This window comes from Dendropsophus ebraccatus, chromosome 12 (genome assembly GCF_027789765.1).
Source record: "Dendropsophus ebraccatus isolate aDenEbr1 chromosome 12, aDenEbr1.pat, whole genome shotgun sequence".
Lineage (NCBI taxonomy): Eukaryota > Metazoa > Chordata > Amphibia > Anura > Hylidae > Dendropsophus > Dendropsophus ebraccatus.
Genome location: NC_091465.1, coordinates 19,511,102 through 19,536,140, shown reverse-complemented (window position 1 = coordinate 19,536,140; position 25,039 = coordinate 19,511,102). Strand labels below are relative to the sequence as shown.

At 46.1% G+C, this 25,039-nt stretch overlaps 1 protein-coding gene across 3 annotated transcripts; it reads right to left on the bottom strand.

Annotated features, from left to right (window-relative positions):
• Positions 1-256: 256 nt before the first annotated feature.
• On the bottom strand, positions 257-24,759 carry DDX25 (DEAD-box helicase 25). Of its 3 annotated transcripts, XM_069946406.1 has the most exons (12): positions 24,559-24,759; positions 22,930-22,972; positions 22,200-22,235; positions 15,717-15,852; positions 11,468-11,560; positions 5,266-5,368; positions 4,748-4,862; positions 3,385-3,562; positions 2,634-2,871; positions 2,382-2,544; positions 1,546-1,734; positions 257-869 (listed from the first exon to the last, which is right to left on the bottom strand). In XM_069946406.1, the coding sequence occupies exons 1-12, from the start codon at positions 24,670-24,672 to the stop codon at positions 808-810; spliced, it is 1,470 nt and encodes a 489-aa protein (XP_069802507.1). In that variant the 5' UTR covers positions 24,673-24,759; the 3' UTR covers positions 257-807. The 3 variants fall into 3 exon arrangements, with proteins under 3 accessions (XP_069802507.1, XP_069802508.1, XP_069802509.1); XM_069946407.1 differs by lacking the exon at positions 22,200-22,235; XM_069946408.1 differs by lacking the exon at positions 257-869 and having other exon boundaries at positions 1,688-1,769.
• Between the last annotated feature and the right edge of the window lie 280 nt (positions 24,760-25,039).

Here is a 25,039-nt window from a genome sequence, read left to right as displayed (position 1 = left end):
TGCACAAAAGCCCTATAGTTACTTCAGCGCCGGAGCATCTGCACGCCAATTGGTCAGGGAACATCATGACAGAAATGCCTTAATCTCACCAAATTACTTTCCTACACATAAATGTGAACACTTCTTTAATAAAATATCACAAGTAAAGCCAGTATTTATTTTTTTTTTTCAACAAAACACAACAAGTTTCCTCAGAACATGTAGAAGCATAAACTGGACACATTGAAAAACATCCGTCCAACTGGGACACAAAAGACGCTGAAAGACGACAAGTGTCAATAGTAACTGAGTATTTACAAAGATGAGCATATCCTAAAACTAAAAAGATCAGAAGTCGCTGCAGAAAAAGAAACCTCCAGTGCTTACACAGGGGAGAGAGAAAATCCCTTTACTGCTCCCCCCATTCACAGTAGGTGCAAAACAATTAATACTGGCATCCTTAACCTACTGGACACCACATGTGCATACCCTGCTGAATACTACTAGTGATGGAGCATGTGATCCAGACCTGAGCCTTCTATCACATGGCTGATCAGTGCACATCGGACCCATATAGGGGAAAAGCTTTGTCTTAGGACCATTCATTTTGCCACTTAGTGAGTATATAAAAGTGACTGTGTGAGGCAACAAGAAAAAAAAACATCTATAAAGAACTAGAAAACATATATATAGAAAGTGCATGAAACCAGTGAGACCAGTGCTACAATCTCCCACACAGTGCAGCCGTCTGAAGATTTCTCTTTTTTTTGGCTTTTTACACCAGCAGCTTTATAGACTTCAACAAAAAACAATGCCATGTAACCTCCTTTAGTCACACAGTCTTTCCATTTCATCTATGTCTCCTGTATCCAGTCGTACAATCTTTGTACCTGAAAAAAAAAATATATAAATTATATAACATTTTTTAATTTAATTTTTTTTTTTTTTTACAGAAAGTTAGTCAGCACATCCAATACAACTAATTTCACTACACAGGCGCACACTGTACATATGCCTTTCCTGGGCTAATGATAGGCCCAAAAATTCTAGGCATGTAAGATCCAGCTTTCTTTTGTTGTTCTGTATTATATGTGGTGGAAGTGGCTGCCTCAATCTTGGTTTGTGCACTCCACCCAACTGCCTGGTTTATTTAAAGGAGAAGTCCAGCCCGAACTCAATTGCTAAGGGAAGGGGAGGTTAAAAGAAACATGCTGGCCCAGGTCGTAACGTGTCAAGTCCACTCAGCAGCCTATGTATTATTGTAAATAGGCAGTATTAGGCCTTACCCACACATCCCGCAAAGTTGTCTATGATTGCAGATTCACAATCACAGATCAACTTGCCGCCCATTGACTCAGCACTCACCGAACTGCGATTTCCAGATTAGGCATCACAGCATAGTTTTAAAATAGCGACATTCTTACTAATAAGTCAACATCCTTGCCCTTGAATTATTTACACAGAACCAGGTCTCTGAGATAGTGTTTTACACTACTTTGTATTTTTCAGTCTACACTATGCACATTCATAAAACCTAAACTGACCATTAGGAAATAGATCACCTACCAAAGTGCTCTTCAAGATCTCGCAGAATAGGCATGAAGTATTTTTCTACAAGACTGACCGCAATGCCTTTTTTACCAAATCTGCCAGTGCGGCCAATGCGATGCAGGTATGTTTCATAGTCTGTCATGCCATCTGCAGTCACAGGCAGATCAAAGTTGACAACAACCGACACTTGCTCTATATCAATTCCTAAAAGGGGTAGACACAAGATCTACATTATCCTGCTGGAAAAGTAATGAACAGAAATACTTCTCAGTGAACATAGAAAATCTCAGTAAAAAAAAAATAAAAAAAAAAATAAAAAATCTGTCTTCTAGTGACCACAATTAAACTTAAACCACCCAGCAGGATAGTAGCCCAACTCCTCAAAGTGATGAACAGCATTGCTGGAAACACCATAGACGTAAAGTAGACATAGACTTTTGGCAGTTCTGTAAACCGCTCCATCAGGTTTTGAAAGGGTATCCTTCCTTTTGCAGTGTCTGCTCCATATTACAGGGACTCAACTAAACTTTTAAAGGGGTTATCCAGCACTACAAAAACATGGCCACTTTTCCCCCAACTGTTGTCTCCAGGTCAGGTGCGGTTTGCAATTAAAGAGGATGTACCACCTGGTACATCCTCTTTAACCTAAACCCACTGATCGAACGGCGCCGGCACGGGGAAGCCGATGCCGCGGTCCATTTTTCGGACCAAGGCCCGGTTACCGTGCACGGCGTTGTTCTATGCACCGGAACCGGCCAGTGCTCAAGCACTGGAGGCGGGCCAGGCCCGTTTTTGTAGTGCTTGATAACCCCTTTAACAAACAAAAAAAAAATCTCAAAGCCATGGCTTACCGCGAGCGCAGACATTAGTGGTGATGAGAACTTTCTCCTTGCCATCACGAAACCTCTGGATAATAAAGGCTCGCTCTGCCACGGTCAATTCCCCGCTCAGTAGAGCCACCACATGCCCATCATTCGTCATTTCATGGCAAAGCCAGTTTGCAGTTTTACGAGTCTATTTAATAAGAAACCTAGATTATTAAAGAAGAAAACAAGGCAAACTCTAAGGAACACTGAGGTGCACGGTCTGGGCTGAGACTATACCTGACAGAAGATGATGGCTTGTGCAATGGTGATCGTTCCATACATGTTGCATAAGGCCTTGTATTTTGCTTCCTTGCTCTCACAAAAATCATAAAACTGGCGAATATTCAGCAGCGTCAGCTCTTCCTTTTTCAATTTTATTATGTTTGGATCAGGTACAATGCTCTCAGCAAAAGCCCAGACCGTCTCCTCAAAAGTTGCAGAGAATAGCAGCATCTGGCAATGGGATGGCATCGCCCTGTAGAGATGACACAAGAAGTCAGAGCATATCCCAGTGTGCTGTAGATCACTGCTGTACCATGATGGGTAGACCACTATACTGTGGAGAACAACAGGTTAAACCTGAAAGATATGAAGATGCTCCATTTATAAAAAGATACTGTTTAGGCCAAAAGGTGAGGGATGCCTGAATTCACCCATAGGCATAGAAAACAACTTTTAAAATATGCCTCTAGGGGGGGCTTGACTTCCCTATCTAATGGCCAGAATGAAGAGCTTCTTTTAAGAACTGCTCCCTGCCTGGAGGTCTAGGTACAGTCATGGACTACAAGGTCAAAGGAATTGGTGTTTTATAAGAGTGTGTTCTAGAACATAACTGGTTACTACAGCCACAATGCGTAGGTAATGTTCAGGTGAGGTCAGCCTTCCCCTGTGATGTTGGGGTGGTCCCATTTAGAAACAGGATTGATTCTACATGTAGTGGGGGCATGGAAATTACAGACCGGTAACATTCCCTTCCACACAGACTCGCCTCTTCACTCGAACGCTATGGTCAGAATGGCCCTGAATGCCGATCATGACATCAGCTTCATCCAGGACAAATACTTTGATATTCTGGACATCAATGACCTTGAGCTTGAAGCACCAATCCATCACAGTTCCGGGCGTTCCCACAACGATCTGAGCTTCTATTCTGCTACCTTTACGAGCTTCAAAAGAAAAAACAATTCATCCATCTGTTGCCTGAAAGCTACAAATAATATGCTTAGTGTAAGGAGAAAGATATCCCTGACATTAAGATCAGGAATGCAGATTTTTTAGATAGACCGAACGTAAGCGTATACAGAAACCCAATAACTATAGACATAATCCAGGATTCCAGCACTCCAGCTCCCATGAATTTTAACTTGGCCTAATGCTCTGACTTCTACATTCTAAATCTAACTTTATTTTTGGGTGGTGGCAGACTGGAATATTACTGTAAAAATATTCTCACACACCAGTAAGAATATACTGGATCTAAATCAGGCATGTTAAACTCTAGCCCTCGGCGCAATTATTTTTGACCCGCAGAAGAAATCAGTTGATTTCCTAGAGCTGGCCTGCCGACAGCGCAGCTAATTACAATATGGGCAGTCCAGACGGCCGCCCGGTCACCCTTACTATAATATTTAGGATGCAGAGGCAGCATGTGAGACATGTGCCTGTACCAGGGCAAGGCTCTGGCTTCTATTACAACTGACTTCTAGGCTGCAGGCCTAATGCTCCCTGCGGCCTATAAGTGAGATGTAGTAGAAGTCGGTGCCGCATTCCAGCACAGGTAGCGTGATGACATGATCACAGGCGCTGCCTGCAGGCGGATGAGGCTGACTACTATAGGATTACCTACTGCGTGGGGGAAACAATGGGATAACTACTGTGTGAAAGCAACTACTTTATGGGGCAGTATTAGAGGATACTATTAAGGGAACAAACACCACATGGGCAACAGACGAGAATAAGAGAATAATAAAATTTTGGACACAATGCATGGGGAATTGTCTATAGGTGGGTAGGAGGTGCTATAGAACTGCAGCACATAAGGTAAACTATAGATATGACAGTGTGTGTGTGGGGGGGGGGGGGGGGGGGGGGGGGAGGGGGGTCTGTGCATCGGGGCGGTACATGTGGCAATAATGTGGATGCTTCCTGTCCAGAATGACACACAGGCTTCAATAAATATCAAGGTGACTTAAACTTTTTTCATTTTGGCCCACTATGTATTTGGGTGTGACACCCCTGACCTAAATGATGAGTACATGGATCCCACCAGTAAAATACACGTTATATATATGTGTATGGTGATGGATTCAATATGACCTAGTAAAGTGCTGAAACACAATACTGATACATACGTCTGTTCCCCCGTATGGCATATATCACATCAATCCCATCACAGAACATGCCCATCTGCTCTATGACTTCTCCAGTTTGCAAAGCCAATTCAAATGTAGGACTGAGGCAGATACACTGTGAAGAAAGAGGATGAAACATGGATTGAAGAAGTTATTTCTTCTAAAGGATCTATCTTGAAAGTATAAAACGCTGTGAGCAATTTAAGCCCAGAGACAAATATACATCAATTTAATGCCAATCAGAATGAAGTTTAGGCACATGCAGGAAATTTCTGGCAGAAACTTCTGCATCCACCCTATTCATCTAGAGCCTGCAAACATCAAGTCACATATAAATCATCATCCAGATGTATGGAATAGACTTCACAGAAACTTCTGCAATGAATCTGCTAAGTGTGAATACAGTCCATGGGTCAGTGAGCCCCAACCTATGGCTTTTTGGCTGTTACATAACTACAGGCTGGGGATTACTGCCTTAGTGCACCAAAAGCATACTGTATTTGGGTCCATTCACTCACCTGTGGGTATTTTTTCATGGCATCAACTCTGCTGAGCATGGCTAGAACAAATGCTGCTGTCTTCCCTGTCCCCGACTGACTCTGAGCAATCAGATTCTGGGGTCTGAAAAAAAAAAAAAAGAAAACACATAAGGTCATCTCAGAGTGTGCTTTTTCTTTTTCCAACAAGTAGCAAATGTACAACCAAACAAGCACGATAAAATAACCTCAAAACTTTTCACCAGCAGAGAACTGATTTCTTGATCTAGGTCTTTAAAAAGGTTTTCAATGCACATGGCAAATATCCCTGCACAATGCACAAAACCAAGGCAGTTCATGGTAAAATGCAATTATAGTAGGGGAACCACATGTATATGGTAGCATGGTATGTTAACCCCTTAAGGACCGGGCCTGAAATGGCCTTAAGGACCGGAGCAAATTTTATGAATTTGACCAGTGTCACTTTATTCATTAATAACTTCGGGATGCTTTTACCTATCCGGCTGATTCTGAGATTGTTTTCTCGTGACATATTGTACTTCACATTTCTTGTAAATTGGAGTCGATACTTATAACGAATCTTTATGAAAAAACCCAAAATAGCGTGAAAAATTGTGAAAAAATGCATTTTTCCAACTTTAAAACTTTTCTGCTTATACAGAAAATGGTTATACCACATAAATTATATATTAAATAGCATTAGCAACATGTCTACTTTATGTTGGCGGCATTTATTAAACTATATTTCATTTTTTTTAGACAATAGGAAGCTTAAAACATTAGCAGCAAATTTCCAAATTTTCAGTAAAATTTCAAAATCAGATATTTTTAGGGAACTGTTCAGGTTTAAAGTGTATTTGAGGGGACTGTGTGTTAGAAAGCCTCACGAAGCACCCCATTTCAGAAACTGCACCCCCTAAACTCTGCAAAAGCACATCCAGAAAGTTTTTTAACCCTTTAGGGGAGTCACAGAAATAAAAGCTAAGTGTGTAAGAAATTTGAAAATTTTAATTTTCTGTGCAGAGATTTTATTGTAATCCAATATTTTTCATAATTATAAACCTATTACCAGAGAAATGCACCCCAATATTGATTGCCCCATTTCTGCAGTTTATAGAAATACCCCATATGTGGCCCTATTGCGCTATTTGACGCAACCACAAGCCTCAGATATAAGGGAGCGCCTAGTGAATTTCAATGGCTCCGTTATTTTTGGTCATTTTTGACTGTACCACTTCAGGTTGGCAGAGGCTCTGGGGTGCCAAAACCTAAAAAACACCCCTAAAGGGACACCATTTAGAAAACTACACCCCTCAAGGAATGTAACAAGGGGTGCGGTGAGCATCTGGACCTCACAGGTGCTTCACAGATTTTCCAAACAATATGGCTTGAAAAAAGACTAAAGTATTTTTTACACTAAAATGTTGTTCTAGCCTTCAATTTTTCATTTTCACAAAGGGATAAAAGGAAAAAAAAAACACAAAACATGTAGCACAGTTTCTCCCGAGTACGGAAATACCCCACATGTGGACATAAAGTGCCAAGGGGGCGCAGGACGAGCCTCCAAAGGGAAGGAGCGCCAATTGGCTTTTGGAAGCTGGATTTCACTGGAATGGATTTCAAGGGCCATGTCGCATTTACAGAGCCCTCGTGCTGCCAAGACACTGGAAACCCCCCACAAGTGACCCCATTCTGGAAACTACACCCCTCAAGGAATCTAACAAGGGGTGCAGTGAGCATATGGACCCCACTGGTGACGGGCACAAATGTGGAAAAATGTGACGTGAAAGTGAAAATTTTCATTTTTTCACTTTCATGGCACAAATGTGCCCGTCATCCAGGGGTCCATATCCTCACTGCACCCCTTGTTAGATTCCTTGAGGGGTGTAGTTTCCAGAATGGGGTCACTTGTGGGGGGTTTACAGTGTTTTGGCAGCACAAGGGCTCTGTAAATGCGACATGGCGTTCATCATCCATTCTAGCCAAATCCAACCTCTAAAATCCAAATGGCGCTCCTTCCCTTGGGAGGCTTGCCCTGCACCCACATGGCGCTTTATGTCCACACGTGGGGTATTTACGGACTCGGGGGAAATTGCTCTACACATTTTGTGTGTTTTTTTCTCTTTTAACCCCTTGTGAAAATGATAAATTCAAGGCTAGACCAACATTATAGTGTAAAAAATTTAATATTTCATTTTCACGCCACATTGTTCCACATTTGTGCCCGTCACCAGTGGGGTCCATATGCTGACTACACCCCTTGTTACATTCCTTGAGGGGTGTAGTTTCCATAATAGGGTCACTTGTGGGGGGTTTAACTGTCTTGGCAACACAGGGGCCTTTTGAATGCAACATGGCCCCTCGAAATCCATTCCATCCAAATCCAGCCTTCAAAAACCAAATGGCGCACCTTCCCTTTGGAGGCTTACCTTGCACCCGCATGGCGCTTTATGTCCACATGTGGGGTATTTCCGTACTCAGGGGAAATTGCTCTACACATTGTGTTTTTTTTTATCTTTTAACCCCTTGTGAAAATGAAAAAATCAAGACAAGATCAATGATTTAGAGTAAAAATTTTAAAAAAATTACACTAAATGTTGGTCTAGCCTTGATTTTTTTCCATTTCCACAAGGGGTTAAAAAAGAAAATGAACACAAAACGTGTAGGGTAGTTTCCCCTGAGTACGAAAATACCCCACATGTGGACATAATTTGCCATATGGGCACAGGGCAAGTCACCAAAAGGACAGAGCGCCATTTAGAGGCTGGAATGGGGGATGGAGGCCATGTCGCAATTACAAAGCTCCTGTGCTGCCAGAACAGTAGAAACCCCCGACAAGTGACCCCATTCTGGAAACTACACCCCATAAGGAATCTAACAAGGGGTGCAGTGAGCATATGGACCCCACTAGTGATGGGCACATGTGTAGGACATGTGCCGTGAAAATAAAAAATACCATTTTTTTCATTTTCACGTCCCAAATGTGGCCGTCACCAGGGGGCCATATACCCGCTGCCCCACTTGTTAGATTCCTTATGGGGTGTAGTTTCCAGAATGGGGTCACTTGTGGGGGGTTTCTACTGTCCTGGCCGCACAGAGGCTTTGTAATTGCATCATGGCCTCCTCTAATGGGAATGGCAGCCATACCTACTTAGCTGGGGAAAAGGGACAATTCTAATTTATTTGGGGGTATTAGGCCAATTATTAGTTTATAAGGTTGGAAATGACAGGTGTCCATCAAATTCAACCTGTGTTGATCCAGAGGAAGGCAAAAACCCCTCGTGAGGCAGACGACAGTAGCCTCATCACAGGGGAAAAATTCCTTCCCGACTCCATAATGGCGATCAGAATAATCCCTGGATCAACGTGACCCCTGAAATAGGAATAAGGGACAGAATTTAGATAATGTAGAACCCCAATGACGTGTAGTGCGCCTTGGAGCGATCCAGTATGCAGAGGCCGGGGGGATCAGGACAGGTGTCACACTGGTAAATGGTGTCCTTCCTGATCCCCCTGTTACCCCACACTCTGCACTTCTTCTGGGGTCTCCTGTTCTCCAGTGTGGGGGACGTCACCTGGAAAATGTTGCCCTGGTGCGATACGGGGTCCTTCATATCCAGAAGCGCTGGGTCCGCTCCATGGCTGCTAAATATTAGGGCTCTATTACTATTTCTGATATGTTCGGATCGTGCCGCAAGCTATAGTAGCTCAGGCAGCGAGGGACCAGAAGAGGGGGTGCTGGTATAAAGGTTATCCCCGTACGGGTGGTGGTGACCTTTATCCAGCAGTGGGAAGATCAGTTCCCGGACGATCTCCCCACTAACTCCGAGGATGGGGGGGGGGGCATCTGGCGGCTGGATTCGGGTGTCCCTTCCTTCATACACTCTAAGGGTACGTGCACACTGCGGAATCGCGAAGGATAACCCTTTGTGCATTCCGCAGTTGGCACCCGCCGGCGGACTGATGCAGGCGCACGTCTCCGTCCGTGTCGTAGACTCCATTCTATGCACGGGCGGATTCCGCTCTGCGTCCAACGTGTTGATGGAATGACGGATAATGGAATCCGCCCATGCATAGGATAGAGTCTATGACACAGGCGGAGACGCGCCCCTGCATCAGTCCGCCGGTGGGTGCCAGCTGCGGAATGCACGAAGGGTTATCCTTCGCCATTCCGCAGTGTGCACGTACCCTAAATCTGTAAGTGTACCCTGAGGTACTCTCACAGAGTTTGTAGAATTTCACGCCATACCGTCATCTCTTATTGGGACGGTACTGGCGGAAAAGACGTGTCTGGGGGGCAGCGTACGCTACGCTACTCCCAGACACGTCACTGGATGATGAGGAGGATGAGGATGAATGGAGGAAAGAAGGATCCCCCCAATTCATCCTCACTGGCTGTTTCGGTGTCGGAGGCAATAATAATGTATGCGTCCGACACCGAAAACACCCTGGGGGCCATCTTTATATGGGGATTGGTATATGGGGTATGTAGTGGTGTAGTGTAAAACTTTATTCAATGTAGTGTGGTGTAATGTAGTGTTTTTTTACGTGTTTTTTACAGTAAGTATACAAAAAAAACCTACGCCAAAAATGGTGTTGCTGATAAATGCCGCACTTATGTTCGGCACTTATAAGCAGACCGTGGCAGTAGGATATAAAAAAAAAACACCCTACGCCAAAAAGGAGGAGTTGCTGATTAGCAGCGCACTTTCGTGCGATGCTGATCAACACTCAGCGGCGATAGGGTGCGGAAAATAGAAAAAAAAAAAAATTGGGAAAAAATTTTTTTTTTTTACTACATTCTGAACATCCCTGTAGTGGCTGATACGTGTATTACACTTATCAGCCGCTAGGGGGCAGCAGAGCGCAAGATCCGAAAATAGACGACGCTGGAGCCGGAAAAATACGAAAATAGACGACGCTGGAGCCGGAAACAGCCGGTCGGGACTCACGGAAGAAGCCGAAGTCCCGACAAGAGGAAGTGGACGCCGGGAACCCGGAAGACGCCGATCAGGACCCCGGGACAGGTGAGTAATGTACAAATACCTGCTCCGGACCCCTCAGCTACCTAGCTGAGGGGTCCGGAGCAGGTATTTATTACTTGTGGGGACTTTGATCGCCGTTCACGGCGATCGGGACGGTGGTACCGTGACCACCATTACTTTTTACAGTAATGGCGGTCGGTGCCGTCCTCGGACAGCACCGACCGCCATTTTTTTCCGGGTCATGGGGCCACCGATGGCCCGGAAAGGTTCCGATCGCCGCTATGGGCTTATCAGCCAATAGCGGCGATCGTCGGCATGGGGGGGGGGTTAACAACCCTCCATGCCGACAGGGAGAGATGGCCTGCTATGTATTATAGCAGGCTATCTCCCCCGATCGGGACCCGGCCGGCCGCGGCGCCCGTTTAAAGGGATGACGTACCGGCACGTCATGGGTCCTTAAGTGACAGTGATCCATGACGTGCCGGTACGTCATGGGTCCTTAAGAGGTTAAAGAAGAAGTCCGGGAAAATTTTTTTTTATTAAAGTATTGTATTGCCCCCCAAAAGTTATACAAATCCCCAATATCTACTTATTACGGGAAATGCTTATAAAGTGCTTTTTTCCCTGCACTTACTACTGCATTAAGGCTTCATTTTCTGCATAAAATGGTGATGTCACAACCCGAATCCGAGCTGTGGGCTGTGGCTGCTCGAGAGGATGATGGCAGAGGGATGCTCAGTGTCCCTCCAGTGCCCTGTGTCTCTCAGTGTCCCCCTGCTATCATCCTCTCTAGCAGCCACAGCCCGCACAGTTCTGGGAGTCGGGTCGTGACATCACCAGTTTATCCAGGAAGTGAAACCTTGATGCAGTAGTAAGTGCAGGGAAAAAAACACTTTATAAGCATTTCCCGTAATAAGTGTACTGTATAATGGTGATTTGTATAACTTTTTTGGGGAAGGACAATACTTTAATAAAAAAAAAAAGTGCCGGACTTCTCCTTTAAAGTAGTGACTGATGAGTAAAAAAAAAATGTATAAAAAAAAGATTTCAATAAAAAAGGCAATCTTGTTAGAAAGTAAACTGGATATGTATTAACATCACTGTAGTGAGCCATTCAGCATGACTATAATGCATCCCCTGATGGCTGGGGATGTCATGCCCTTTACATTCCGCATGTAGAACTTTACTATACATAACCAAATTTGTACAGGCTTGAAACATCCAGCCTTCATACTTACGGGTCGGCAAGAATCATTGGAAGCGCAGTTTCCTGGATTTTGGAAGGCCTGTTGAAGCCCATTGAATAGATCCCCTTCAACAGTGCAGGCATCCTGCAAAAATTGCATACTGATATAATTTCTGTGTGTTCGCTTCTGTCCATCTGTACTACCATAGTATTCAAGTATATATCTAGTGATAAGTGATCCTGCATCTTTAACTAATGATTTACAATAGGAGGATTTTTCACTGACCATATAATCTCTCTCACTCTTCTTTGGGGGATACAGATACTATACAGTCACCTTTATGTGTGGGTGTGAATTCTATTAAGTGACATGGCGGGGGTCCGTGGCTTTTGGAAGCAGATTCCGGAAAGTTTTTTGTGCACCATACCCCTTTTGCAGGCCCCTGAAGTACCAGTGGAGTCACTTTCCAATACTAGTTACTTGACAATGGAGTCTATGGGCACTGTACTCATCTGTTTCCGGCCTGCTTGGCTCTACTTAGTAGCAGTGTGGATGATGTACTGATTCTTAGCGAGTTTAAGAAGGCATGTACAGGTCCATTATATACAATCCATAAGCTGACTGTATAGCACGGACTAAACTCTCAACCTCTTATGGAACTCACTGCATCATAATTTATTATGATGCTGGGACCTCTGTAACAGCTAAGGTTATAAACTGACAATATGACACTGACAAAGTCAATATAGTAGCACAGAGTGTTACCTGCGCTTCTGGCATCATAATAAATTCTGTAAGAGGTCAAGAGTTCAGTTGGCGTAGATACAGTGGTGCCTTGGATTAGGAGCATAATTTGTTCAGGGACTGTGCTTATACGTTTCAATGAACGTTTCAATTGAAATCGCATAATAGTGTGTATACACACACACACACACAACGGTATCACGCAGGAATACAAAGCAGGAATAGGTGGCAGGAAGCTGCAGGGGCGACAAAATAGTAGTACAAATAAAACAAAACAATGCAGGATTATAACCTTATCATTCGCAGGGAAAGCATTTATAGTCAGCTTGTACGCTACAACGCATATCTATGGTTGGTTAATATTATATGTGCTGTAAGTGCAAGGAGAGAGCTTGGCAGGGATAAGCTAGAAAATCCTAAGTCTTCTTGTGAAGATGTAATGCTATGCTCAATAAACTGTCACCAAGAATGTATAGCATCGACTGTCGAGGTGCTAGGTGTATTGTGCTTAGAGCAACATGCTAACACATACTGTAAGGGTGGTATTACACGGGCCGATGGGGGCCCGATAATACCTGTAAACGAGCAGCGATCTGCTAGATCGTTGCTCGTTTACTGGGCCTATTACACGGCCTGATAATTGTTAAACACGGGCTGCAGGGACATTGTTACCGATGTCCTTGCAGCCTTTGTTTAAACTGTATACATACCTAATCCATGGTCCAGGGTACCTCTTTTTCTTAACTTCTCTCTGGGTCTGCACACTTCAGCTTCACAGCGGCTTGTCTCTGCTGACAGGCCGCTCGGCCAATCACTGGCTGCGGCGGTTCCGGCCTGTGATTGGCCGAGGGGCCTGTCAGCTGACACAGGCCGCTGAGAAGCCAGAGCGCACGGGACCCGGTAAGAAGCTCTGGGGAAGAGGAACCCTGGACCATGGATTAGGTATGTATTCTTCTATGATAATCGTCAGCGTCGGTCGCGCACCGCTATTACACGTAGCGGTGCATGGTCGGCGCCCGACGATTATAGGTCTGAACTTATATCAACGATCAGCCGATGACAACGATCATCGGCTGATCGTTGTCTTTAGTACACGGAACGATAATCGTCCGAATCGGTCCGATTATCGGTCCGTGTAATAGTACCCTAAGAACATGCTAGTAAATGACTATGTATTTAGCATATAGCTGTGGATAGATCAGTAGAACAGGCTAAGTGGCACATATGTAACAGCTGCGAGAAATAATGTAGCGTAGAAGGGTGTTAAAGCGTAACTGTTATTTCAGGGTCATTTTTTTGAAAACATTAAATATCAACAGTACAAGCGATTTTAAGAAACTCTGTAATAGGTTTTATAAACCAGAAGAGTTTTCTTCTGGACTGAAAAAGCAATCTCCAAGCCTCCCCCTGACTTCAGAAGAAGCAGGATTTCTGTCTCCCTTATGTGGCTATGGAGAGGGGAGGGGCTGTTAGGAGTGACTGAGCATGGAGCAGTCCTGCACAGCACAACACCCTGCAATCTTCTCTCAGTAAGTTCATAGATAATCCCTGACCTTTCTGACCCCAGAATCCTGCGGTTTAGGTGCCCAGAGAGTCTACAAACAGCTGACCTTCATGTCACCTCTTCCTGCTCCCTTATCTCCCTCAGCCCCTCCCCCCTCCATAAGGATAGAATGGAGAGAGCAGAACCAGTCTTCACTGGCTTCTCTGTAATGAAGACGTGTTAGCCTGATAATGCACAGATAAGAAGTCAGGGGGGGGGGGAAGCTGGGAGATTGCTTCTTGAGTACAGAAGGAGGCTTTTTTGGCTAATGAAACCTATTACAGAGTTTCTTAAAATCGCTTATACTACTGAATTCTGCAATTAAAAAAAATTATGACAGTTACGCTTTAAATGAGCTCACAGGAGATATGAGTAAGGTTTCATAAGTATAATAATAATATAATGGAAACAAGCTGGTAATGTAAACAAACCGCGAAAATAAGACAAACATGGCAGCGTATAATACTAATACGTATCAGAGACGCTGCACTGGGGTGTAAGGGCACAAAGTTCAGCTTATATCACTGAGGAATGAGAAAATATGACATATATGCATGAATGCTACAAAGCAGTCCTGCTGACTGTTCTAAGTCACTGTTGTTCATGAGACGGTTGCCATGAGTTCAGTAGCTGTAATCCTTCTCCTGAGGTGGCAACTATGTGCTTGGCTTCTCCAAGATGTATCAGCAGATGTGCGGAGTTAATCCACTTTTATATGATACGTTTTTCCCTCAAGGATTTAGTAAGAGGTGAAGGACCTGTGCCTTTTTAATGTATCGGGGGAGAGGTCTGAGTACACCAAAACATGCTGGTAATCGCCAGGGAGTTTATCCAATCTTCTGGTAGCTGTCAAAAAAGCATTTTTCACATGAAGATGATGGATGCGAACTATAATGTCTCTAGGAGTATCTCAGGAAAGGTATTAGGGTTTAGGAACCCGATGGACTCAGTCTAGCGTCAGCTCTCTATTTGGACAAGGAGGTAAAACCTGTTTAAGGAGGCGCTGAATGTATGCCGATAGATCTGGAAGATTCAGGAACATTTCTCAATTTAAGGTTATTGCGCCTGGTGTAGTCTTCTAGTGTCATCATTTTGCAACTGAACAGATTCATCGTCCAGTCTCCTGCAAGCGTCCGCTAATAAGTTGTGGGAGGAAGTGCGTTCGCCGAGTTTCGACTCTGCTAGCAGGAGTCTGTCTTCCAACGCTCTCATGGAAGAAGCAAAGGAGGAGACAATTTGATCCACTCCATCCAGGAGCAAGTCGCGGAATGATGACAGCAAAGTTTTAAGGAAAGGAGAGAATAAAGGTGGCATCTGGAGCTTGAGGCAGGTCAGCTCGAATGTCTGTCTATATTTAGAACAGTATTCTGTAAGGCAATAATAGGGCAAGTAGGGGGTAAAGATGAGGAGAGTGCCCCTGGAGGCTGCATTTTAGGATTGTCTCTAACAGCCAGGAGACAGGGAGCGCCAGAGAACTCCGGAGCTTCGGGGGAGAGAGCACTATTATGCTGAGAGATCGGCACATCTCTTAAACCAAGTCACAATTCTGAAATTCTGTGAGCTCTTAAACCAAAACGCTCTGAAAGCAAGTTACTCTGAAACCAAGGTACCACTGTGTGTGCATGAACCCTTACATCCATATATCACCATTCATCTAAGAGTACAAAATGGAAATGGTCACAGCATTGCTTCCACCCCTTTTAGTGATTAGCAGGGGTCTCATCACCAAGACCCTACTGCTCAGAGATTACCCCATATCAATATGATATCATAGGTGAAACTCACCTTAAAAAAAAAAATGATTGCCATATTTTTCAGACTATAGCATTTTTATTTCTTCATCGATGGAACAATCTGAAGGCTAATGAGTCTGCATTTACCATGAAAGAATAGTTACTTGGAACAACCCCTTTAAGCACAAGGGGAGCTAAACCTAGTGCAGAAGGCCAAGGGTCCTTGGATCCATGCCACGGATATATATGTGTGATGTGGTGATATACTCTAACCACTTACAAGTGCAGTTCTTCAAATGACTTCACAGAGAATAATGGAGAAGACGGGTCTCGCTGCAGAACCTCCACATTCTGACTAGACTCCACCAGAGATTTCCGGATCAGCTTATTAAGGAGGGAGTTTGCTGCCTGATCCTCTGTAATGGAAATGATCACACATTTTACAGTAAGGTTGAGTGCTTAAACTTTCTAATAAACCACATTTTACCTGAACTTTTAGACGCTGAGCCTCAGTGCATATATCCCAGGGCGGACATGTTTGGTACATGCATGTTTACATTCTCAGGGCAAACCACTCTAGTTTCTCTAAAGTGTACAGGTGTAGATACCACCACCACCTTAGCATCACTCACTCTACAGCACGAGTCTCCAAACTGCGGCCCTCCAGCTGTTGCAAAAAGAGGATTTTTTACTCACCGTAAAATCTCTTTCTCGTAGTCTTCATTGGGGGACACAGATACCATGGGGACACAGATACCATGGGGTATAGGCTGCTGCCACTAGGAGGCGCTGACACTAAGAAAGAAACAAAGGAAGTGACTCCTCCTGAGCAGGATATACCCGCCCACAGGCACTGAGGTAAACCAGTTTGTGCCAGAGCAGTAGGAGAAGTCAAGAACAGGTAAAGTAGGAATAACACCAAAAACTGAGAAAACTACCATACCGATGAAAAACCCAAAAGAAAAATGGGTGGGTGCTGTGTCCCCCAATGAAGACTACGAGAAAGAGATTTTACGGTGAGTAAAAAATCCTCTTTTCTCGTGCGTCTTATTGGGGGACACAGATACCATGGGACGTCCAAAAGCAGTCCATGGGGTGGGAAAGATAACCGCTAGACAAGAGCGCTTGGCGAGAAGCCACAAAATAGCACCAACACAACCAAATAGGAATAGAGCAAGGGTTGATGCTGAATGCGTCAGAGAAAACCCCGACAGGTCCGCGGCAAAGGAAAGCGGGCCTAGTCCCTGGAGCAACGTGCTGCACTGCAGAGTGGGTTGTGGCCTTCCTAGAAGCCAGCAACATGATGTAACATTGAGTCCAACAGAACTAGTAGGCTAGATGTGGGGAAAAAAGCAGACGCCCAGCCAAGTAGGCGACCACAGGCGGCAGGGACTTACTCTGAGGTAGAACAGAAAAAAGGCAAATACAACCATGACGGGAGAGACTGGAAAGTGTTTCGTGGCACCTAGAGGCCTAAGGCGTCAAATAAAGGAGAAGGACTGAGCGTCTCTCATAGAAGGTGCTACATGAGATGCAGGAGAAGCTGCGTCCCTGACTATGGAGCAGGGAAGAATGGCCAGGCTGGAAGCTCCATAGGCCTAGGAGTACAGTCTTCACTGTGAAGAGAAAGCCATGGCCTATGACATGAGTTACCCCATCTGAGAAACACATACATGTTAATAAGAATAAAGCTTTCCAAGCGTAATGCAGTCCAGGGAAAGAAGGAGAGGGAGAAAAGAAAACCGTGATCTGAATCTTGAGCAAGTTGTCCTGAAAAGAGTACAGTAGTACCAGGTACCCCGCAGTGTCCGACAGAAAAGATGAGCAGAGGAAGCCGGTAGGCTGGGAAAAAAACAACTCCATGGGCTGTTAAAGCCTCAGAAAGGAGGTCGATCATATAAAACACTCCGCTCCAAGGAAGCCTAGAGGTACTCGAGAGCATGGAGTCAAAGAAGAAAACCGTCGAGGGAGGTCGAGGTAAGGCTTATAGGCACGGGAGTTGTCACAGGACAATGGGAACAACAGTTAATACATAGACTAGAGTCCATATGTAGACTAGATCTAGAAACCAACGCCTCAAAGGGTGAGCAGAGACGTTGCTTGAGAAAGGAACCTTATGCGGGATCCAATGGCCACATTGAAGATATTAGCGGATCAACCAGCTCAACCGGATCCCTAGGCAATTGGAAAGGCGAGAGCCAGATGCATTCTGGTGGACAGAGCAACAGGAAAACAAGGGGACTTTAATGGTGAATGAGAAAAGATGATCGAGAATTGGCAACTTGCCGAACAAATGAAGCCTGGCCAGAATGCAATAGGTTCGGAGACGATAGAGCCTTAGGTAGGGCCAGACATGGGCCAGTGAACAACCCTGTTTGCAAGTAGAGGAAATCTTTAAGGGAGAAGTTCTCGAGGACTCCACATGGGAGACAAGATAAGGGAGGGGGACCGGGAGTCCCATCTGGAGAGCATGGCAGGTCAACAAGAAGACCAAGGACAAGCAAGTCAAGCAGGAGTGCTCATAGAGGCCAATGAGGGCTGAAAACCCACACCTGCCTGTCGGAAGAAGCAATCTCGGAATAACAGTCCTCTGGAGGACTGTAGGATACCTATTATACTAAATATTCCATCCTCACGGAGGAGAGAAGGACTGCTTGAAGATTTCCTGACTGAGTAGTAAAAAACCAAACCTAGGATAGGGGGGTCATGCACAACAGTGTGCTACTCCAGAGCGTAAGAATAACTGTGTATGCGGGAGCACTGCAAAACCCTGAACTGAGAACAACAATGCTTCATAGTCCATATGGCCAAAAAAGGACACTTGGAGAAGCTAGACCACAAAGGGACCATACACCTAGGCTTAGGACGGTAGAGAAACAGTACAGGCAGTAAACAGGAATCCTTACCCTGTGAGACTGCAGCTGCCTAAGAGAGAGAAGACTAAATACTAGCCATGTTGGCCATAGGCAGATGCAGAAGGAGAAGTCCTAAAGCAGCACTGTGAGTCATGTAGGCAGTCGATGTCCTACATACACCAGGGGTAGAAGAAACCCTTACTGTTTTACCTGAGGAACCGAGAGGCCTCACTTCACCCAGATCAAAGAGAAGAGGCAATGTGGCTGGTGCTGACCAAGGACAGCTTCCTGAAGTAGAGCACCATGAGACAATAAGAACAAACCTCGCTGAGGGCCATCCGCAGTATAGCAGAGGGGACGGTCTAGGCAATACAATACTACTACTGTTACCAAGCCATACTACTGGGTAACAGCCAGTGAAACAAATGCCAAAACATGGTAGTTATGCCCAGATGAAGGACAGAAGAACCACCCTGACAGTACCAGGATGAAATAGTGACTGTACCTATATGCTGCCGGCCACTCAGAGGACCAGAGTATGACAGTACAACAGTCCGGAGGCAGGTAAAGCAGGGGGTTCTGTACCTTGTGTAGTGGGACACGTAGCAGGATGCTCGGGCTTTAGAAAGGATACGGCCCGAGAGGAATAAACCAAGGTTACACTGCCCGAGAGCAGGTAATGAGACTTGCTAGTGGAAACATACAGAAGACGAAATGGTGTGGTAACAAGTTACCCTATGATGATCCCCTGAAGTGACAGGCACCGATCATGGGAGTCCTACGAGGATGAAAGGTAATATACAGGGTAACACGAGCAGAGTAGCTGCAAGCAGTAAGTAACCAAGGACCAGCATTCAAGAGATACAAATCCCTGGACTGGAAGCAGGTAATGTGCCTGGTCAGACCTGTAAACTAGACAAGCAAACAGAAGCCTACAGGGTGTGCTCTGGGAGCAGGGAAGAGAAGAGGACTGAGTCCCAATGTAAACGAGAACTGGACACGAGAAATGCCAAGCATCACCACTATAATGCACTATAATGAGTGGACCTGAAGAAGGTGTATTACATCGTGTAACAGAATACCACAACCTGTGCACACCAAACTACAGGTAATGTAGTTGGAGCCATATCATGCAGCAGAGGGCAGAGCTCTGAATCACCTTGTACCACCACCTGGGAGGTGATAACGTGTCCAGTTCTATGTCTCTGACATCATGTAGTAAAGGTATCTATGTCATGAAGATGAGAGGCAGGTCTGAAGCACCGCCCGCTAAGGGGTGATGTGAATGACAGGACATGTGTCGTGCTTGTGACATCCTGTAGCAGAGGGGGTAGCTCTGAGTAACACAGGAACAATGATTGGCAATGGGTGATGTGTCTGGTCCCATAACCTGTATGACCAACCATGTAGCAGACGGTTCTCCTGGTTGGGAAACCGTGTAGCAGAGGGTTCTGCTCAGAGCCCAGATACACCGCCTGGAAACAGGTAACGTGTCTGGTTCCGTGTCCTGCTCGTGACACCATGTAGCAGAGGCTTCTGCTCAGAGCACAGATACACCGCCTGGATAGTGGGTAACGTGTCTGGTTCCATGTACTTCTTGTGACACCATGTAGCAGAGGGTTCTGCTCAGAGCACAGATACACCGCCTGGATAGCGGGTAACGTGTCTGGTTCCATGTACTTCTCGTGACACCATGTAGCAGAGGGTTCTGCTCAGAGCACAGATACACCGCCTGGATAGTGGGTAACGTGTCTGGTTCCATGTACTTCTCGTGACACCATGTAGCAGAGGGTTCTGCTCAGAGCACAGTAAGCTCCGTCTAGTAGTGAGTAACGTGTCTGGTGCAGTGTCCTACTTGTGACACCATGTAGCAGAAGGATCTCACTGAGGACACAGAAACACCGTATGGTGATGGGGAATGTGTCTGTGCGTATGTGGTTGGAGGGGAACCAGAATGTGTATATAAGTATTAATGTAATCTTAAATATATAAAATCTGACACAGAGGGGTCAACCAGCACCAAAAATGCTGGATCTGCAGACCAAGGGTTGCTGGAACATTATATGGAACATTGGCCATAATAAAACTTGATGCAAGCCATTCTCATATATGTAATGGTGTAATAACCACTTCCACCAGTAGGTGGCAGGAGAAGCTGCTGGGAATAGAACAGTGTGTGTGGTAGCTCTCCCGGGAGAGAACACGAACACACACACACAGACACACGGCAGGATGCTGCAGTCCGCAGCACCCGAAAAGGGGCGGGGCAACCCGGGAGAGGGCGGGGCATCACAGTGAAGGCTCCACAGAGTTAAAAAGCTAACAAAAATGGTGATGCTGCGGCCCTTACGGCATCCGAAAGGGGGCGGGGCCTAACGGGAGGGGGCGGGGCATCCCACAGTAAGTCCCAGCAACTTAAGAAAAATGTCGGGATGCTGCGGGCTGCGCGGCTCCCGAAGGGGGCGGGGCCTAACGGGAGGGGGCGGAGCATCCCACGGTGCAGAATCAGCCACATAAGATACAGGGCTGGATGCTGTGGCCCACGCGGCACCCGAAAGGGGGCGGAGCCTAACGGGAGGGGCGGGGCATCCACAGTGCAGTAGTGCAGGCTCAGCAACCTAAGAAAAATGGCGGGGTGCTGCGGCCGACAGGGGGCGGGGCCTAACGGAGGAGGCGGAGCATCCTCTAGAGCAGGTACTCCAGACATAGCCACAATAGGGAAAAAAGGCGGGAAACTGCAGCCTGCACAGCACTGACAGGAGTGGGAGACCCCTCACTGTACACCCCATGGCACCCAGAGAGAGAGGCACAAGTACAAAATAAAATGGAGGAGGGGGCTGGCCTGTTACTGACTGAGGGGAGAGCCACAGAGGTACAGTGACCCTGAGGGAGTGGAGCATGGGGAGATGGAGAAATCCCTGTGTGAGGAAAGCATGGCCCGGGGGTTGTCTATAAGAATACAATGGTGGCCTGGGAGGGAGGGCAGGGGGAATATACTCACCATATAGGAGCCCATACTCACCATTGCCGTCTTCAGCCGGTGGGTGCCTCACCTTACGCGCCAAGCTCTGGGGGGCGAGGCGGGAAGGGGCTGTGCGGATACAGAGTCCGCAGAAAAGGCGACCAGACAGTCAGACTGATTTGGTGCCATGGTGTCACGTTGCCGGCCGGTGGCAACCGAGGGTAGACAGTCCATCTATATTTATGGTCTGTTCCCTGGTCGCATAGTGAGGGGATCAGGGTGGGTCTAGATTACCCACCGTGCCCAAGAATCCATAGAACCTAGAAGGAAAAAGAAAATCTAACTAACTAAACATAAAGGAAGAAACTGGTCTGGAGAACCCAGACCTGTGTCTGCCTCCTACTGACACTAAGCTAAACTGGTTTACCTCAGTGCCTGTGGGCGGGTATATCCTGCTCAGGAGGAGTCACTTCCTTTGTTTCTTTCTTAGTGTCAGCGCCTCCTAGTGGCAGCAGCCTATACCCCATGGTATCTGTGTCCCCATGGTATCTGTGTCCCCCAATAAGACGCACGAGAAACTACATTTCCCATCATGCCTGGACAGCCAAATCCAAAGCTTTAGCTGTCCAGGCATGATGGGAGTTGTAGTTTCGCAACAGCTGGAGGGCCGCAGTTTAGAGACCCATGCTCTACAGTTTAGTGCTCCTCCACCTGGCACAAAACAGCCTGAAGTAAAGGAGCAGCTGCCTGCCTATTCCCATGTGCACCCAAACAACATTGAGCATGCTAAGAGTACAGCTGCCAGCATCCCAACAGTGATAAGGTGCTAGTGAAAGAAACCTAAAGTCCAACTGGGCTATAGTGCTCTTTACAGATGTAACCACTGTGAGCATGCATATTTATGTCCCCATAACAATCATCATTATAGGTTATAAGCTAAACCTACCAACATCACTCTCCTCTTCACAGCAACAAAATTTCCCTGAAAAGCATAAAAACTAATTTATTGATAAACCTGTAAATAAATTACCCTAAACGAAATCTGATGGTTTTTTTGTTACACACAGGTTTGCCAGCACTGACTGCAATGTGAGTCTTGTTTAAATGCAACTTCCATGCAATTTCATTGTTTCATTACAGTCAAATCACATTTATAACAAAGTAATTGACACAATGTTGCACAGAAGTCTCTAAATCCACCATATATCCCTGGCCTTGTATAAGGAGGCCCAGTAATTTAGCTATAAGGGTGTGTGCACATATGGCATAAATACACTGCAAAACTGACATAAAATCTGTACAATCTCTGTGTGAGATATTAGTGTGAACTTACACTGCAGATTTTATTCAGTGTGCTGCAAAGAGTGAAACCTGTGATGGAATTCGACGGAACTCCCTGATAGCCACTAAAATATTGGGCTTCAACAATCTACCCAATTAGTCAATGGGGCAACCACCCTGAGTAAAACCAATCTGAGACCAGAAAAACATGAAAATTGGAGCAGGATCTTTCCAGTCAGCCAATCACTAGCTAACATGGGACGCCGCTAATACCAATGAAAAGCTTATTGGCGCACTGAGGATTGTGTAGATTAGAAACTAATGTAACAAATGCTCAGCTGTGACAGTAGGAACGGGCCAGAGTAAACAGGATGGATGACACTAGTGGGTATTACCTGAGTGTACCTCACACTTCTGCTGATCACCGGGAACAATAATCTGCAAGAAATAGACACAAAGTGATGTCAGGGGGAAAGAAACTCAGCTACAAATACAATCTGGAATCAAACAAAGGCCCTACTGGCATTCAGGCCGATAATCGTTTTGTATAATAGGACACATTAAAAGGCCATGATCAGCCGACCTGCACTATGTTGGCGGATCGTGGTATGTTAAGATGAAGCCCGATCGTGTCAGCGACCGTCTGCTGCTCGTCACTCCAAGCAACGGGAGTGGTGGCAGCAGACTTCAATGGGCTCTTTGATCTTTAGGGAAGCCCCTCCTGCTAAAGCTTTCCCTACCTCTGAGCCAAAGGATCAAGGAACATACTGGGATGTGTCTGTCTGCATGCTGTAATGATTCATCGGCCAGTCAGCGAGCACACTGGTAGCTGACCTTATGGTGTGTTTACACAGACAGATTTATCTGACAGATTTTTGAAGCCAAAGCCAGGAACAGACTATAAACAGGGAACATGTCATAAGAGATTTTTCCTCTTCAAATTCATTCCTGTTTTTGGCTTCCAAAATCTGCCATATAAATCTGTCTGTGTAAACGCACCATAAGTCACCAATATAAAAGGCACCATGAATGCTGAGAGCCAACCACTCTACGGCTGGTAACTACAACTCCCAGCATAAACTCTGACTTATCGACTGGTAACTGGACTTTCCAGCATGTACACCAACTCCTCGGCCGCTGCATGCTGGGAGTTGTAGTCACACTCCCCAACCAGATACTGTCGATGCTGGGAGTTGTAGTCACACTCCCCAACCAGATACTGTGGATGCTGGGAGTTGTAGTCACACTCCCCAACCAGATACTGTGGATGCTGGGAGTTGTAGTCACACCCCCCAACCAGATACTGTGGATGCTGGGAGTTGTAGTCACACTCCCCAACCAGATACTGTGGATGCTGGGAGTTGTAGTCACACTCCCCAACCAGATACTGTGGATGCTGGGAGTTGTAGTCACACTCCCCAACCAGATACTGTGGATGCTGGGAGTTGTAGTCACACTCCCCAACCACATACTGTGGATGCTGGGAGTTGTAGTCACACTCCCCAACCACATACTGTGGATGCTGGGAGTTGTAGTCACACTCCCCAACCACATACTGTGGATGCTGGGAGTTGTAGTCACACTCCCCAACCACATACTGTGGATGCTGGGAGTTGTAGTCACACTCCCCAACCACATACTGTGGATGCTGGGAGTTGTAGTCACACTCCCCAACCACATACTGTGGATGCTGGGAGTTGTAGTCACACTCCCCAACCAGATACTGTGGATGCTGGGAGTTGTAGTCACACTCCCCAACCAGATACTGTGGATGCTGGGAGTTGTAGTCACACTCCCCAACCAGATACTGTGGATGCTGGGGGTTGTAGTTACCTCACACATATAACAGCTCCACCACTATAGTGTGAGGACAGGGAAGAGATACGAAGCTCTGGGGCTCCAGCTGTCACGTATTACATTGAGGTATCGCCATTTTGGCCCCAGTACACCCACATAACATCTATGAGACATCGCCCGAGTGTAGAAACCACGTGACTGTACAATACACCTCTCCATGTAGTTACATTATTATTCTGCAGGTCGGAGGGCTCCCCGGGACAAGCTCCATGCCGTACAGCGGCGGCCTGCACCACTCCTCTCCCCCGCCAGGCCGCTCCATTCCCGCGCACGGCCGCCATCTTCCCTCGCGACCACCGAAACGCGCCTAGCTACGCCTGGGCGTGGCCCTATCTTCCTCCGCCGTTCTTTCCAGAAAGCGCGGGCAGTGGCGTGGTGACGTCAGCGCGTAGGCCGTACAGATACCAGGTGTTACATGTGAGGTAGAGGCGCAGTGTGACCTCCGACCAGTAGATGGCAGCCGTACTGGTGGGAATAGGGAATAGGGGATAGGACGGCTTCAGCGTGCAGACTAGGAAAGAGACGAAGGAGGACCTCACCCTAGAATCTGTATTGTAGTCTGTTTACTCTACAGCAGGCTGGGATGGAGATGTGAGGAGGAGGTCTACACTCTGCCGTCAGTAATAGAATGGAGTTGTGAGGAGGAGG